The sequence below is a fragment of the Nothoprocta perdicaria genome, unplaced genomic scaffold (genome assembly GCF_003342845.1).
Source record: "Nothoprocta perdicaria isolate Ctin4 unplaced genomic scaffold, notPer1 scaffold_147, whole genome shotgun sequence".
Taxonomy (NCBI): domain Eukaryota; kingdom Metazoa; phylum Chordata; class Aves; order Tinamiformes; family Tinamidae; genus Nothoprocta; species Nothoprocta perdicaria.
Window position 1 is genome coordinate 1,403,850 of NW_020454616.1, and position 17,048 is coordinate 1,420,897.

The following is a 17,048-nucleotide window of genomic DNA, read 5'->3' on the forward strand; positions in this document are numbered from 1 at the left end:
CTCTGTCACCGCCTTGTTACTGGGGCTGTCAAACAGTGGGGATTATATGGAGCATGGACAATTCGTTTTGTCAGGTAAACCTGTGACAAGGCTAATGAACAGCTCTTCAGGGATAGTTGACAAGCACTAGCGCAATTAGCCTGATTGTTTTGTCACACAGTTAATTCTCTTTGTTCGTGGATGATGCTCTGATTTCTGTTTCCAACCAAAAAGGTTGGTTTTTGGTAGACATCTCGAGAACCAAAGTTACCCTTTGCTTGTATCACCAGCCTTTCCTCAGAGGAATGCTGTTCCAAAACTTTACATTCCCACCATTACTGTGAATCCTTATGTGTTATTTAGAATACATGGGACCATAGAGCTCCTGTTTTTCGTTATGTTTACATCTTAGAGCTGCACTTGAAAGTACATGAGTCTTGCAATACATTTATTCTTAAAAAAAAAAAGGGGGGGGGGATAAGAGTTGTAAGGGTTAAATCCAACAACTGCAATCTCTTTATATATATTTGCTATTTAATGGGAGAGATGGCAGAACTTCTTGGATATTCTGTGTTTTAGGGAAAAAAAAAAGGCTTGATTTCACTGTTCAGTCTGTTTTACGTACTGTAGAACGGGAGTGTTTAGCTGGGAAGAGCATACATACCTTAAACTTTCCTTACAGAGCTGAGGACTTTTTAATACTGACCAGTAAATTGTTTTTCTACTCTTTTCTTTTTTCCTTTTTTTTTTTCCCTAGTTATTTTGCTATTAATTGCTGATAAGCATGTTTTAACTTTGCAAGTGCATTGACATACTAGCAGTGCCCCTGATATGGTGCCTACTAAAGCATGAGGAAGTCACTGTCTATTTTGAATTCTCAACCTTTTAAATGTTGGATGGTGGTTGAAGAATAGTTTAGGCTTTAACTTCCCACACTTAAATTTGTGTTGTTTTGTTGCTTGGTCACATTCAAAATCTATAGAAATGTTTATGTTTTTTATTCTGGCAATTGGAAATATGAGGATCATGCTATCTCAAACTTTGTCTTGAGATGGTGAAATTCTTAGGATATCTGATAATTTTTGTTGTTTGCCGTCTGGAACTAAAATCTTAGATGTATTCAGAAAGTTCAAATTAGCCATAATGCGTAATCATCCTTAAATACAGGTGATACTTGTTTATTTTGGGTGGTTCCTTCCTGGCTGCCTCAAAAGGACAAGTTTCAGCACTTTGCAGTTTTATTTTTCCTTCTTCAGGGCCTGACTGTCTTTCAGTGTGCAATATTACGCTACCGTGGGGCCTCTATATTGCATATGGATGGAGCTGAGTTGAGTCATTTTTAGCACTGCACTTAGGTCTCACTAAATATTCTTAATGTCCTCAACGCTACTTTAATAAAAAAGGCCTCTAGTTTGTGCATCCCTCAGCACCGTGTGTTTCTTATGTGTTTTGGTGCACAAGAATTTCATTTTTGGTCTCCCTGAGAGAGTGAGCTGCAGATTCCGAGCAGGCACCAGTTCTGTTTGCTGGAGATGCCATCCTGTTGTGCCTGTGTGCCCTAAATTGCATGAATGTTTTTTTCCTGGTGACTTGTTGCACACCCATTTATGTGTGGCTTCCACCTTGTGATTCTTCTGAGTTTACAGGCCATTTGTTCTGAAGTATGTTCTTGCTGAAGCAAACAGAAATGTGCAAGTTTAGCAAAGACTCCAAGATGACTTGCTAGTTTAGAATTGGAAGTGCAGAAATTCGTGAAATCAATTTACTCTGTATGCATTTCTCAGCCTTTTTGTTCTCTCTATGTTCCTCTGGGCTAAAGTCAGGAGGCTGGCAGGGTTTCTACACTTGCTTTTTTTGAAGTTCTTGGCTTCTGCCTTCTTAAAGGCGACTTTTCTATATGGCTCAGCCTTGTCTCTCTTTCTGCTGTACCTTATAAGAGACTCCTTTTTAAAATCTCCCATTGTCTTTGTCAGCTTTAGCAAGTGATGACAATCCTCAACAGATGATAAACTTTTTATGCCCATCCCTTAGTGGAAGAATAATCAAAATATTTAATAACTCTTCTTTCTAGCCTGTTGCAAGATGCAAAATTCTCCTGTCATTCTGTAAGAGCTGAATATGGTGACAAAACTGTCTCAGAAAACAAGCCTTGCGTTCAGGATAAAATGTGCATTTTCATACAGGTACCTATGAACAGTCCTTAGTTTCTGGTAGTATTCATACAGTTTACAAAAGCAGAGTCTGTGGATTATTGTAAGCTTAACATCTAGAAAAGCATGATAAAAGTAAGATAAAAGGTGTGATACAATATTAGCTAGCTCTTAAAAATTAACAATGCACTTGCCAGTGGTAGCTCTTTTGACATAGTAATTGTATTCTGTGTTGGGCCTGCTGAAACTTAACGGCTTAAAAGCCCCATTATTCAGCTGGGCTGCACAACGTGCGGATCCCAGGAGCTGTCATCTAGGAAGGAACAGGAAAAGGCTGTAACTTGTTCATTAATAATAAAATGGGTCTCTGAGAATAAAAAGATAATGAAAGGGTTTATAGCTAAATGACTACATGGAAAGATACAAAGTGAAAGATGAAAATAGGGCGTTTTTAGCATATTAAACCATGGCATTGAATGTGACAAGGATAAAATTGGTAGAAAACTGTGCAGGTGTAAAATAGTAAAAATGAGACAGTGCACATGGGAACATCTTAGATGTATTTGGGTCTTAAATAAAGCTGCTTCATATTTATTCTGTTTTTTTTAAATCCTACCTAAAAGCTAAGATGCCTTTTTTTTTTTTCCCCCCCCTTCGCTTTCCACTGCCAGAAAACTTGGAAAAACTTGAGGGATTAATATTTCTGTAAGGCAAGACTTGGATCTTGTTAATTGTCTTAAAGAGTTGATGCTAACATTAGCCTTGGTCCATACACACTGTCTACGTGCTTCTCACTCTCGGCCTGTGCAGTCCTAAGACTGGCTTTTAGAGGGACATAGTGTGAAGGTGCAGAGTGTTCTCTGCTGCTTTTCAAATCTTTGTTTTCTATAACCTCTCCCCTGCACACACCAAATTTAGGGGGTCAGACACCTACCATCACCTTAACTTTTTCTTCATCCTCCTCTTCCAGCCTTCAGAAAGTTCAAGAAGGGAATGACAGGCCAGTCAGCCTCATCTCCATCCCTGGAAGGGTGGTGGAACAGCTCATCCAGGCTGTTGTCTCTAAGCATGTGGAGGACAAGAAGGTGATCAGGAGTAGTCAGCATAGATTCACCAAGGGGAAATCAAGCTTAACCGATCTGAGAGCCTTCCATGATGGAATGACGGGCTGGATAGGTGAGGGGAGAGCAGTGGATGCTGTCCTTCAGTGGGTGTTCTGATGGCAGAGCTCGGTGATCAGTGGTGCTGAGTCTAGTTGGAGGCCTGTAGCTAGAGGTGTCCCCCAGAGGTCAGTACAGGGTCCAGTCTGGCTCCATTTACTCGTCAATGACTTGGATGAAGGCAGAGAGTGCCTTCTCAGCAAACTCACTGATGATACAAAACGGGGAGGGGTGGGTGATACCCCAGAGGGCTGTGCCCCCATCCAGAGGGATATGGATGGGCTGGATAGATGGGTTACAGAGAAATCTCTTGAAATTCAACAAAGACAAGTGCAGGGTTCTGCTCCTAAAGAGCTCCTAACCCCCTGTACCAGGACAGGACAGGGACTGACCTGCTGGAGAGCAGATCTGTAGAGAAGGACCCCTGGGCACCTGGTGGACTGCAGGCTGACCATGAGGTAGCAATGTGCCCTTGTGGCCAAGAAGGCCAATGGGATCCTGGGGTGCATTAGGAAGAGTTCCCAGGTGATCAAGGCAGGGGATCCTGCCCCTCTACTCAGCTCTAGTACTACTGCATCGGGAGCAGTTCTGGACTCCCCAGTACAAGAGGAACATGGAGCTAATGGAGAGAGTCTAGCATAGGACTACAAATATTAAGGATTTAGAGCATCTGTCCTGTGAGGAGAGGCTGAGACAGCTGGGCCTGTTCAGCCTAAAGAAGAGAAGGCTGAGGGGATGTCTTATTAATGGGGATAGATACCTTAAGGGAGGATGTCAAGAGGATGGGGCCAGACTCTTTTCAGTGGTGCTCAGTGGTAGGACAAGAGGAAATGGCCACAAATGGAAGCACAGGAAGTTCCACTTTAATTCGAGGAAAAACTTCTTTGCTGTGAGAGTGGCAGAATCCTGGAACAGGTTGTCCAGAGAGTGTGTGGAGTCTTCATCTCTGGAGATACTCAAAACCCACCTGGATGTGACCTTGTGCAACTTGCACTTAAGTGATCCGGCTTCTGCAGGGCAGTTGGACTAGAACATCTGCAAAAGGCCCCTTCCCATGTTAACCATTTTGTGATTCTGAGATGAGGAGAGAAGCACTTATTATTCAAGGAAAAGATTGTTGTGTCATGTATTGTAAGTGTGGCATCTGAACAATTGATCCCATGTTGGCAGGCTTATAACCTGCTTACAACCGTTGGTGTGAAATCGGTTAAATAGCTTAATTCTTGCATGTGCAGTGTTTCTAGTCCGGAGGAATCATCCATAATAGTGCATAAATTGTAGAATTTTCACAGGTGACGCTAGATGGGAACACCTACATAGAGGAAGTGGCACTTAATACAAGGATCTTGGGATAAATTAGACGGTAGCCATGTTGACTCATCCTTGGAGAATGTACAGGAATGGTTTACTTCTCTAATGTTCAGGATATTTTGGTTTACTTTGTTCCAAAGTCTTAGATTTTTTCACCTCTTCCTCTATTTGTGACAAGAAGCAGCATTAGTATTTTTCTCTTTTGTTCTACAGGCCACTTTCTGATTCTGAACAAATTAATTTTTTAAAGAAAACAAGACTCTACATTCAGCAGGAAAAGTACGATGAAGCGGTAAGTGTGTCTTTGCTATTTACCTTCTAGAAAATTTTTCTTAGAACTTCCATTTTATGTAAATATCTATTTCAATTTGTTTAACCTGAAATGGAACTAGGAAATGTCTGATTTTTTTTCTAATGCACATCTCACTAAAACAGAATATATGATTATTTTATGTGTCCAGAATTCCACACTCCATGCCATCTGGTTCTACACAGTGCTGACTTGCTGTTTTTCTCGTGCCTTCTAGACTGTTCTTCTACTACTGCATAGTATGCTAAGATGTAATGCATGTATTCATTTCCACATTTCCACTGTGAAAAGGAGTAGTTTCAAGCAGAAACTAAGGCATATGACTCACGTCATATTTCTCAGGCTGTTAATTCCATTAAAAACAAAGTATGTCTTCCCTGTCATAGATCCTGCTTTGTTTTGTTCTTCTCTTACCAGCTGTTCTTGTTTTTAATTTCACATTCCAGATTACCAGACCCTCAGAGCTGCATGTGGAGAGAACCATTCTGTACTTCCCAGTTCTTACGTTGTTTTCTAAACATTTGCTAGAAGTCACTCCCAGGCAAGCGATGTGATGATCATGGTTCACCAGTGATTGTGTTCTGATGTTCACAGAAATCATTTGTAGAATTTAATGATACAAAGAAGTCTCAAGTTTTAATGGGTTTAGGCTAGTTACTGTCATTTGTGTTAAAAAGTACATGGGAAAGTTGAAAATACGCGTTTCATACAGAAATGCATGCAAGGGTAATTGTGTTTTGTGCTAGGATTTAGCTCTTTCTTTTTTCTCTTGCATGTTTCCCAGGGGAGTCAACTACTATTTTATGCAGAGAAGAGCTACATCTATTTTATATCATAGTGTCTTTTCATTTACCTCTTGGTAAATTGGAATTACCTCAGTGGAAATCAATGAACCTGCTTGGGGATTCGTTGTGGGGGGAACAGAGTTGTGATATTTTGTTTTATTTTCCTACTACTTGTTGACTATTATATATTTACTAATATAAAGTATTTTATACATTTTGCTGGTAGAACCTGTGATTTTGAGTGTTTTCTTGATTATATGAGTTTTACCCTTTGTTCACTTGAGCGCCCTGTGTTCAAGATTGCTGGTGTGATCGCTGGCACCTGTTGGGTTTTTGTCTGAGCCTTTGGTCCTCAGCTCCCCGAACTGGAAGGCAAAAGAGTGGTTGTGCTGCTGGGACATGGGAGATACTTTTGTCTCCTCAACTCTCTGCAGCTCTTTTCAGTGCAGATGCAGATGCACGTTCGTATTTGTTTCATGGAGAGTGACATGATCTTGCGTGTGTTTGCCCCTTGGCAGATTCGTGATGGCTTCGGTAGCTGACGTGCCTTTTCCTATTGATTGTTGCTGGGATTTTTTTCCACTTTTGTGGCTTAAATAGGAATGCCAGTGTCCTATCAGTTTATCTAAAAACTGCGAGGAGGTGGTATGATCCATTTATTTTGGGAGACTTCATGCCATTTCAAGTATTTTGTATGTAAGGCCACTTCTCAAAGGATTTTGTCAATGAGGCGCACGTATCTTAAAATAACGTTGGCCTGCACCTTGTACCTGACTGTTCTTTGACTGGAACATATTCAGTGAACAACAGCTCCTTTCTTGAAGTGTCACGGTGCCTTATGGATCGTGGCACATTATTGATTGAGGCCTGCTGAAATTCAGCTGGGCCTGGAAATGAAGTGTGCCAAGAGAAAAGAGCTAACTTAGTGCTTCTGCTGAGAGGTGGGTATCAAATTTCCATTAACTGTGCCCAGACTTAAGGTCCATACTGAGTCAATTAACCAAGACAATAATAAAGAATCGTAGTGGATACCAGGATACACGTAGTAAGCATCATCCTGTATGTTCAGCTTGTTTCTTGGCCCCTGTTCTTGTTTTTCTCCAGAGAGCTCTAAGAGAGTCCTGTATGGCCCAGCTGTACAGCTGGGTTTCCCATCTTTGGGGGGATTGCAGGTGTCAGCATGTGTCTGTTTGGAATGGCCCTCACGGTGGGAGAATCAGTCTTTGTTATGGTGTTTCAAAATGATTCCTAACGGGGAAAAGGCGCTGAGTTAAGGGACCTGGAGTTGGATAAAGCAGAGCCCTTCTTATGTTCAAATGACTTGGGAGCCCAAAGCAACCTGGCAAAGTTAACCTGGTGCCCCAGATCAGTCTCTGATTTACCTCTCACGTTTAGGCAAGATACTTGAAGTATTTGCTGCTGCTCAAGTGGAGAGTGTCCCTCCTAGGAGAGGATATTTCAGGCTGTGGAGAGCAACCGAGTTTAACCCCATCCCTAATCCTCTGCCGTTTAAATGTTGTGCCTTCAGAAGAGCAAAGCAGCTCTGTGGCTCACGCTCAGTGGGAAAACAAGCAGCTTGCTGTATATTAGGTGTCATACGAGGTGCACTGCCTGTGGTGCCTACATGATCTTCCTGGCCACTGCTCTGCTGTCAAAAGAGCCAAGTGACGATGGAAAATGTGTCCCCCAGGAGCCCAGAGCAGCGTCGTGTTCATGTCCGCAGCAGCTGCCAGCCCAAGCGCTCTGCTTGAATGCACGGATAGAGAAAGCAGATGCCAGGAGTGGCAGAGCTGCTTGAGCTCTGGTTTACTCGGGACTTTATTTGAGGAATGAGCTTGCAGTATTCTAACCTCGTGCATGCGTGTTTTTTGTCTCTCCAGGTATCTCTGTGCAAAACGGTGATCAACCTTGCTTTGGAAGGCCTGTCTTACTACCATACTTACGACAGATTATTCCTGGGCCTGAGTATTGCCATGGGTTTTGTGGGCTGGACGGCTTACGTGATCCTGGTGATTGTCAAGACCCATACCAATCTGGCTAAGGCTGCTCCAAGACATGGCAAGGTAGGTCAGAAACATGCACTGTTTTTGTTATCATTTTTTTCAACCTCTCAGTGAGGTCTCGAAGCACCTGGTTCTCTTGACTTGAGAAAATTGGCAAGCTGCGATGCTTCCTAGCCCCACTCTTCAGTTCCTCAATGAGGATCAGCATTCCTGAGCGTGGCAGGTCTGCAGTACTGTCTTCAAGTGGGCACAGTGCGTGGCAGGGGATAAATGTTGGGGAAAAAAAAGCAGGGTGTTTTTTTGAATCAAAGCCAAACCATGATTTTCTTGCCGTGAAAATACGGGTAGCTTCAAGCTCTTCTGACCTTCCATCTCGGCTCTTATCTGAAGAATCCCCTTCTCACAATTTCTTTCAATCCACATCTAGAGCACTGCTATTTCTTCCTGCCTTTATTTTGCTAGATATTAATGCAAATGCAAACAAAGATAATGATAAATCAGTCTTCTGAAGCTGAGCAGCAGTTGCATCATCACATTTTTAAAATACATAACATATTCTAATAGAAAGGTGAACTGTGGTTTCACAGATCAGCTTGCTCACTTGCTTCTTGTGATTTGCAGAGAGCAGCAGAAGACATCAAAGATGAAGGAAGTTCATTTTTACGAAATTGTTATGGTTTGATTTTTCACAAAGTACAAAATCCTGGGAAATTCAATTTTCTTTCAATCATTCATCAAAAAAAGAGAGATACCTCAAAGCTGAACAGGAAAGAAAACACTAGAGGAATATTAAAGCCTTAAGGGGGAGGGGGGGAAAAAAAAACTACCTTCAAGAATTTGTTTCAGAATAAAAGGAGTTGTTTCAATTAGATATTATAAAGGAGAATGAGCACTCACTTAACATCTTTACTGCTTTCTGTAAATTACTCAGAAAATTCTTATCATGCGATCCTGAGGATTTCACTGCTGGCTGAAATGAGATATTCTTGGCCTTTAATGAAAATGATCAAACAAAATTGAAATGGAAAAATATTCATAAGTGCTATACTCTGTGACTTAGATTTTCTTTCATCAAAAAATTGAGAAGAAATCCAAGATGCTTGTTACATTAGACATGAACAAAATAATTATAAGAAAATAGACTGAGTGTATTAATAACATCATAAAGCAAAAGCCTTGTATTTTGATCAAAAAACAATAAGGGAAATGTTTGCATTTTTAATGTCAGATTTGCATTTCTCAAATAATTTGGTATATACATTTTTTTCTTTGTGTTGAAGAAAATTTTTATTCCTGTGATACCTTGTAAAACAAAGATTTTTTTTTTTTTTATATTCTTTGTCTATAGATTTCTCTTTCCCTAGTTGTAGTAACAGGCCTTTTTCTGGAGAAGCCATTTTATTCTTAATGCTCCTAAATACTTAGGAAGTCATAGTGTGAGACTAATGCTTCTTATATGGAAGTTATTTGCTTTATAGCTAATATTGAAGCTCCTTACAGAATTTTTCTGTGAAATTAATCTACCATTAAAAAATGGTCTTCTGCATAAAATCTAGTAGGAACCTTTGAGTAATGAAAATGCATATTCTGCACATCATCTACTAAAATTTTCCTTTTCTTACAGTGCTTCTGAAAAAACTTGTTCTTTTAAAGTGGTGTGTTGTTTCAGCTAGTGAGAAGCTCAGCCCTTCAACTTATTTTTTAAAATTTTCAGAAAATGCAAATCTTGCTTCTGTCTTTAGTGCATGACCAACTATTGGATTCTATAATATTTATATCTCTATATGGAATAAAACGTTGATTGTGCGTTTACTCATTCTCCGACAGATTGTATTGTGTGCATATAATATCTATACATTTTCATTCTGTCTGTATGTCAGCAAATGTGAGATTTAAAGCTAATAGAACAAAATTGCAGGAGGTCAGCTTTCAGTGTGACATACTTCATCTTTCTTTAATGGCTCATCTTACCAGAAATTCTGCTTTAGAAATCATTTAGAACTTACACTTGCCGTCAGCTTTCATCAGGGCAGCTTTATATCAATTACAGTGTGGGGTAGGCACAGAAAAAAACGATAACGTCTCGGTGTGAACTGCTAATTGAGTGGCTGTCAATCCCAGCTTAGACAACGCAGCGACCTGTTTGTCAAGTTAACTCCTGCACAGAAACACAAGGGCCATTCGGAAGAAAATAAGTTTCTTCTGTCATTAGCTACGCCATAGACAGGCGGCCTCACGTAGCGAGGCTGCTCCTGCTGTGGCACATTGCAGTACGTGAAGATAGTTATTTCTTAGTAGATAGTTATTTCTTAGTAGATAACTTAGTTATTTCTTAGAAGTTTGTTTAAAATCTGTATATAATCTTCCCTCACCAGTGACATCTGGATCCCCCAGTGCTCCTAAACTGAGTGTGTTTTGATGGTCAGATGAAAGGCAGGTGGAGAATCTGTCTAATGTTCCCCTTTGTGCTAATGAGATACTGCTCTTAACTGGTGCTGTGTTAGGGATTAGCCTGTCAGCTGGAGAGCATCCCTTTCAGGCTTCCATATCCCTTTTTGATATTCCTCCTTACAGCTCACGGTTTAAGATGGTGTTTGTGTTAGTACATGGCGGGAAGAATGTTCTGATCTCACAGAGGTCTTAAATGTTTTTAGAGAAGCCCAAACTTGGCTCTGTAGTTCACAGCTACATATAATAGCTGGGCTAGTTTTGTCTGGGAACCTTTTAGTGCATCCCTCTGAACTACATTCAGTCCTCTGTAGCGTGTGGAAATTTTAGCATCTCCGAGTAAGGCGAGCTCTTTCCCGCATCTCTAGCACCGCTGGGCACTTCTGAGCTGTCTCAAGCCTGAACAGCAGAACCGTTTGCCAAGCCGGCGCCAGCAGACAGTGCAAACTGCTTTTCCTTCATGACGGGAGCAGCCTCTTTCAAACACTCGGGTTCAGCCCCGGTTTGGACGTGGTGCAGCGCTGCGTGCCGAGGCAGCGGCCGCCCCACGGCCCTGCGCGGCCTGCGGCCGCCCCACGGCCCTGCGCGGCCTGCCCTACAGAGCAGCTCCTGCACCTCCATGTGGGCAGCACGTTGAAATCAGCACTAGGCCACCCTAATCCGCGCGGCTGGAAGCGGCAGCGGGATCGGGAGCAGCTCGGGGAACACGTAGCTGTGCATGGGAGCTGGGAGGAGAGGGCAGGCTGGGCCGAACAGCTTGGCCGGCGGCTGTGGGGCAGGTGAGAGGGCCTGCTCCCCCGAGAAAACTCCCCAAAATCCATCCTGTAAATCCTGAAGACAGCTGCTTTATTCTATAGTTGTTAATGCGTTGTATTTTAATCTAGTTACTTCTCTTAAAAGGAGCTCGAGCAAAAGGAGGGGTTTGCTAATGGAATTGTCATTAAACATTTTGACTGCAATGCCATAAACTGTAAAGTACTGCTCCAAATCTATACCTAGTATCTAAATGTAAAATAATCCAAGAATCCTTTCTTTTTTTTCTTCTCTCCCAAGGCTCCTCTAATTTCCGCTGGATCTTAAATATCAGATGAAATGAAGTTGTGTTGCTTGGCAAGGGTTTTCCAGATTGTATAAGCATGCTTTGCTTGTGTAGTTTGCTGCAGGACCCTATGCAGAAACTTATTTAGAACTAGATTTTTAATTTCTGCTATTAGTTTTCCATCTGTCTGGAAACTGTGTAGGCAGTACACTAGGCAGCTTGAGCAGCTGGGTTAGAGCAGAACTAGCTTTACTGTGTAAAATACGCCTCCACTTTCACAAGTGAAAAACAGTGTAGTTTAAACTATTTTACTGCTATTTCAGGAATGTTTGTATAATCGTTTGTTTTTCAGGAATCCACTATTCTCTTGTACGTCTTTGCATTTGTTGGAACAATAATAACTTTCTTCCTGTTGATCCAAACATGTCCTTGGACCTACTACATATACTGTCTGTTGCCAGTGCCGGTATGGTATGCAGTTGTGAAAGAGTAAGTAAAGTAGAAGCTAAGTAAATAACTTAATTGTCAATAAAAAGAAGCACAGATGTGGCTTTATAAAGCATGGTTTGTAAAACTTGCAGTCTTAAAGTTATTCCTGAAGAACTGGACAAAAATTATTACATACAATTTTTAATTTTTTTCTGAAATGTTTCCTGGGATGTTCTGGGATGCTCAGGTTCATATTGCATTTGGTGTATAGAGCAGTCTCCAAATTGACTGATGCAATTGCCAAATCAAGATAATGTCTTCTCTATTACCCAAATTTAATTAATATCTTTCCAAAACAAATATTTTCAGTACTTTGGTAATCGTAGCAAAAAAAAAAGGATGCTAAAACCTTGGATTGTGACAGCTGTCTCTCTTTTTTTTTTTTTTTTTNTTTTTTTTGTAAAATAGGACAAATTATTCCTTTCCTCAGGTAATTTTAAAGTTGTCTGATTCTGTAAAGTGTCAAGTCTTCTGAACTCCAAGAGTTTTTAGAGAATATGTGCCAGTCATGTTTAGGGTTGCATTCTGATAATATAACAAAAGTGTCTTGCTTGATTCCACTGTAACCTGAAGAAATGTCCCAAACTTAAAAGAATTTGGTACTTTCTGGTTGCCACTGCTTTCCTAATCTACTGGCAATTTTGTAGACAGCAAAAAGGTATTATTCAGGGAAAATGAGACCGACTGCAGTTAGATAATGAGCTTCCTCGTAAAGTAGTGAAAAAGCTAACAGGGGAGTATTTTCTTCTGGATGTTTTATCAATTGTGATTGACAATAAACACAGCATAAGCATAAATGTTCATAAACCTGCAGACAATTTGGATAAAGAGTAATCTGTGGCTTGTCCAAATGCAAAGGAAGATGAGCCAAAAACTGGGGGGAAAGAAACCTTAAAGGGTTTTTTGCCTTTTTTTTTTTCTTTTTTTGACCCCTTCTGAGAGAAAATCCTCTGCTATTTTTGTGCAGCTAAAATACTAATGATCTTGTGCTGTCATTTGAAACAGATTTCATGTTATTCAAAATCTTGCTGCAAATCTCTCGTTGCTTCCTGTTGGCCAGTCTGTGGGATTTCTGTTTGTTTGTGCACTGGGAATTGAAATATTAGTAAGTATTTTATTCATATGTATTAACAAAGAATATTATTGCTCAAATTTATCCATTTGAGGAAATTCAAGTCATTATTAGTGTGTTTGTTTATCAGTATTTTGTTGATTTTTTTTTATTAGGTTTTCAGCTTTTTCTACCGCTTTGCGCTCACAATTGGACTTCTTGTCTTTGCTGTCTGGCCAGTGATCACTCAGCTGTGGGTTCAGGCAAAGGTAGGGCATTGCTTTGCTGAAAAAGGCATTTTGGATGACAGGCAGCTCATTGCAATTTAGGACACTGTGACTGACGTCTTTCCGAACGCAGCTTCTGCTTCTTAGTCATGACCATGTTCACGTGTGTCTGACGAGCAGCCTGTAGCAAGGCAAGAGGCTGCAACAGCATCTGGATTCATCAGTTGTATACAAGACAAGTAATGAGGCTGCTTAGGAATGAAACCTGCTGATCTGATTGACATTTTGACTGGCAGCTGTCCTGGACTGTAGTCAGTAGTGCAGTTAGGCAAGAATAGTCCTAATCCAACAGGCAAACCCCAAACTCACTGCTCTGGGTTGATTTATCATGCTTCTGGCCTCATTTCAGGATAGCTATCAGTAAGCTATCAGAGTCATCTTTTCTGTTTGCTTTGAATGTTTGGTGATGTCATATCTGAAAATATTTGGATTAAAGTCGATAAAATACATGTCGTTTTTCGCATTGTCACAGTGACAAAACTATTGACATCCATGATGGGTGAAAAAAAGTATGGTCATTTATTTTGAAAAAAAAAAGTTGAAGATAACTGAAAAATACTTCTCATTTCTTTATTACCTGCAATCAAATGGCATATGTTGTTCCTCAGAGGCAGCTTGCTCTGCTCTTTTTCCCAGGAAAAGCTCCACTTTTTTAAGTATGGATGTGAAGTGGCACAAACTATAATATGTGAGATGGTTGCTCAGCTAGTTTTATTCAAACCTCTGTTATTTCACAATATACCCAAAACCTAGAGTTCTACAGTAAATCCAAATCTTAGAAGTAAATCCAAATAGAGGAAGGTTTATATTTACTTATTTACTTTATATTTAGTTATTACTTAGTTTTTATAGCATGTGATTAATCAAGGTAGACACGGAAGAGATTTTGTAGCACTGAACATTACCTTTCAGGCACCAGAATCAGATTTGAGCTTGAAAATTATAAGCAAGGTTGCTCATAATCTTTTTTATGTTTGTTTAAAACATTTAGAACATTTAAAGCATTTTTTATTTATATTTAGAATATTTAGAATATTACCAAGAATATTCTTACTTAGAAATTAGAATAAGATACTTTTTTTTTCTTACGCAGGCAGAATTAGAAGATTAGGTGATTATTGTGGATGGCCTTCAGATTCAAAAACTGGAAAATGTTACTGCATTAGTAGAGAACAGATGATCTGTTAGCTGTGGCAAGCTTCTGATGAGATTACCTTTTTTCCTTTCTTCTTAAGGTTACTCATCAGCTCTCTGGTGATTGCAAAGTGTGTGAAGGCCATGCTTTGAGAAAGTGCTTTTAAGTACAAGCTTAGCTTTAATTCTCACTGTCTTTGATAGGATTTTGACATCTGTTTAAATTAGGTTCTTCTCTGCGTTAAATTGAAGTGCTGTGATACAACTGACCTTGTGCCCTTTTTTTCTGTTAATTATGTTCTTAATAGATGAGATTTTTTGTTGTTTTCTTAATCCGTGGGGGATGTTAGTAGCCGTTAGTAGTTCTGAGCAGGCTAGTGGCTGTTCACATGACCTCCAAAAATCCCATTTGTTTGTTTCTTCTAGAAGACAGCGTTGACCTGGATTCTTCTGTGTGCACTTCTGGCAATATTTCCTTTAATGCCTGTTGTGGGAAGAGAACCAAACATTCCTCTGGTGTAAGCATCTCACGCTGGTCTTTAAACTTTTTACTTGCCTCTTTGATAACCACCATTTTAGGCTGAGTTTTAATATATGTGAGGGATTGTATGATTGAAAGTTGGCTGAAACAGGTATTGAAATGCAGAATTTAAATAGCGTGATTATAGAGATGTCAGTTATTCACTAATGTGAATGAGAATAGACTTCTAATTTTCCCGCAGTACTTCAAAAAAGCCACATCCATTTGCTGCTTGCATTATTCTGTAATTTCTTGTGGATGGAAACATTTCTCACAATACAAAAATTTGCAAATTGTACATGAAAATGAAGGCAATCATTAATGGAGGATTTTCGCTGGGGTGCGGGCCTGGTAAATAGGACTGACATATGTGAATAAGAACATTTAAAAAGCAATTTACTCTGACAGCATCTTTCTGAATTCCCTCATCTAATTTTGAATATTTTTTCTTTGAATAAACGTAGCTAATGAGTTATTCAGCAAAGTGTGTGAATGGGGTAGGAAGAACTCGCCGCTTTCTCCTCCTCCTCTATTTTGTGTCCTTTCTGCTTTTGCTTCTCTTTTCTATATTCTCTGGTGTTTTTTGGTGTTGCTTTTCTGATTGTTCGACGCTGGTGGTTGATTTGCTTTTTCTTTCTACTGCATCTTCCTTATCTCTTGCTTTTGTGAGCTGCTCTTTCATCATGGAAGTCCTTTTCTCATATCTGGACACAGTCTGGTTTGTTGGCCTGAAGGAAGTTGATGGTATCATTGTAGTAACTTCAGAAAAAGCCTTGAATTGACCTAGACTGCAACGTTTTCATCTGCTGTCTGACAACAGACTGTGCCCCATCAGCACCAGAGTGGCTGATGGTCAGTATATTATAGGATTAAAGCAGTGATACAGGAACGCAGATAGAATTATAAATCCAAGTGTTTTCAAAGGCATTGACATTCTGCCTTGATATTTAAATCTGCCTGTTGCAAGTCCTTCCTAATCTCGATGTCTGGGCATGCTATACATATACGAGAGATTTATTATGCCCGTTGCAGTCTACTGGTCATTTATGCACATTTATATGTTTCTACTGGTCCAAATAGAGCTTGTTTATTCCTAAGAACATTTGAGTAATTTGGAATTAAATTACTTTCAAGTCATTTTTCCCACCATTTCTTTACATTTATTTTACCCTGGCTGTACACCTTCCTGTTTATTCTTCTAAAATAACAAACATCAAAGCTCTGAAACTATTTGTACCTTCCTGACCCTTGTCTAGGGAGTTCTGAAATTGAAAAGACTTGAAGCAACAATGAAGATATATATACATGTGTGTATGTGACATTTTGGGATGCTGAAGATAAGGAGATGCTGGAAGACAAAATTCAGGAGGGAATAATTAGAGTGCCAGTGGAAAACAGGCACGTTTATTACATGTGCTCTTGAGCAACAGCACTGTGTGTCAGGTCAGGACTGCTTCAGTATGTTCATAAAACTTGTATGTGATGAACAAGGAGCTGCTGATTAAGCTCAGACATAAAAAGAAATGGAATGGAAGATGGAAGCAGGGTCAGGTGACCCAAGAGGAATGTGCAAGAGATGAGGTTGGAAAAGCCAAAACCCACCTGGAGTTAAGTCTGGAGGGCAGTGTGAAGGGAATCCCGAAGGGCAGGAGCAAAAGGAAGGCTAGGGAAGGTGTGGGCCTGCTGCTGAAGGGGATAGGGCACTTGGTGGCAAAGGACATGGAAAAGGTGAAGGTACCAGTCGAGTCCAGTTGGAGGCCTGTGGCCAGTGGTGTCCCCCAGGGGTCAGTGCTGGGCCCGGTGCTGTTCAACTTGTTCATCAGTGACCTGGACGAGGGCACGGAGTGCACCCTGAGCAAGTTTGCAGATGACACCAAGCTGGGTGGAGTGGCCGACACTCCGGAGGGCTGTGCTGCCATCCAGAGGGACCTGGACAGGCTGGAGAGCTGGGCAGAGAGGAACCTCATGAGGTTCAATAAGGACAAGTGCAGGGTCCTGCACCTGGGGAGGAATAACCCCAGGCACCAGTACAGATTAGGGGTCGATCTGCTGGAGAGCAGCTCCACAGAGAGGGACCTGGGAGTCCTGGTTGTCACCAAGTTAACCATGAGTGAGCAGTGTGCCCTCGTGGCCAAGAAGGCCAATGGGATCCTGGCTGCATCAGGAGGAGTGTTGCCAGCAGGTCAAGGGAGGTGATTCTGCCCCTCTGCTCAGCTCTGGTGAGGCCGCACCTGGAGTACTGTGTGCAGTTCTGGGCTCCCCAGTATAGGAAGGACGTGGAGCTTCTGGAGAGGGTTCAGAGAAGGGCAACCAGGATGATTAAGGGAATGGAACATCTCTCGTATGAAGAGAGGCTGAGTGAGCTGGGCCTGTTTTCTCTGG

General features: G+C 40.8%; 1 protein-coding gene across 2 annotated transcripts in view; it reads left to right on the forward strand.

Annotated features, from left to right (window-relative positions):
* The window catches only part of PIGN (phosphatidylinositol glycan anchor biosynthesis class N), an 83,429-nt gene that overhangs the window by 38,848 nt on the left and 27,533 nt on the right, over nucleotides 1-17,048 (forward strand). For both annotated transcript variants that reach the window (XM_026034562.1, XM_026034561.1), the window contains 6 exons: nucleotides 4,814-4,892; nucleotides 7,576-7,758; nucleotides 11,538-11,674; nucleotides 12,680-12,779; nucleotides 12,902-12,994; nucleotides 14,573-14,664. In XM_026034562.1, coding sequence (XP_025890347.1) covers nucleotides 4,814-4,892; nucleotides 7,576-7,758; nucleotides 11,538-11,674; nucleotides 12,680-12,779; nucleotides 12,902-12,994; nucleotides 14,573-14,664 — 684 coding nt within the window. The remainder of the gene's footprint in view (nucleotides 1-4,813; nucleotides 4,893-7,575; nucleotides 7,759-11,537; nucleotides 11,675-12,679; nucleotides 12,780-12,901; nucleotides 12,995-14,572; nucleotides 14,665-17,048) is intronic.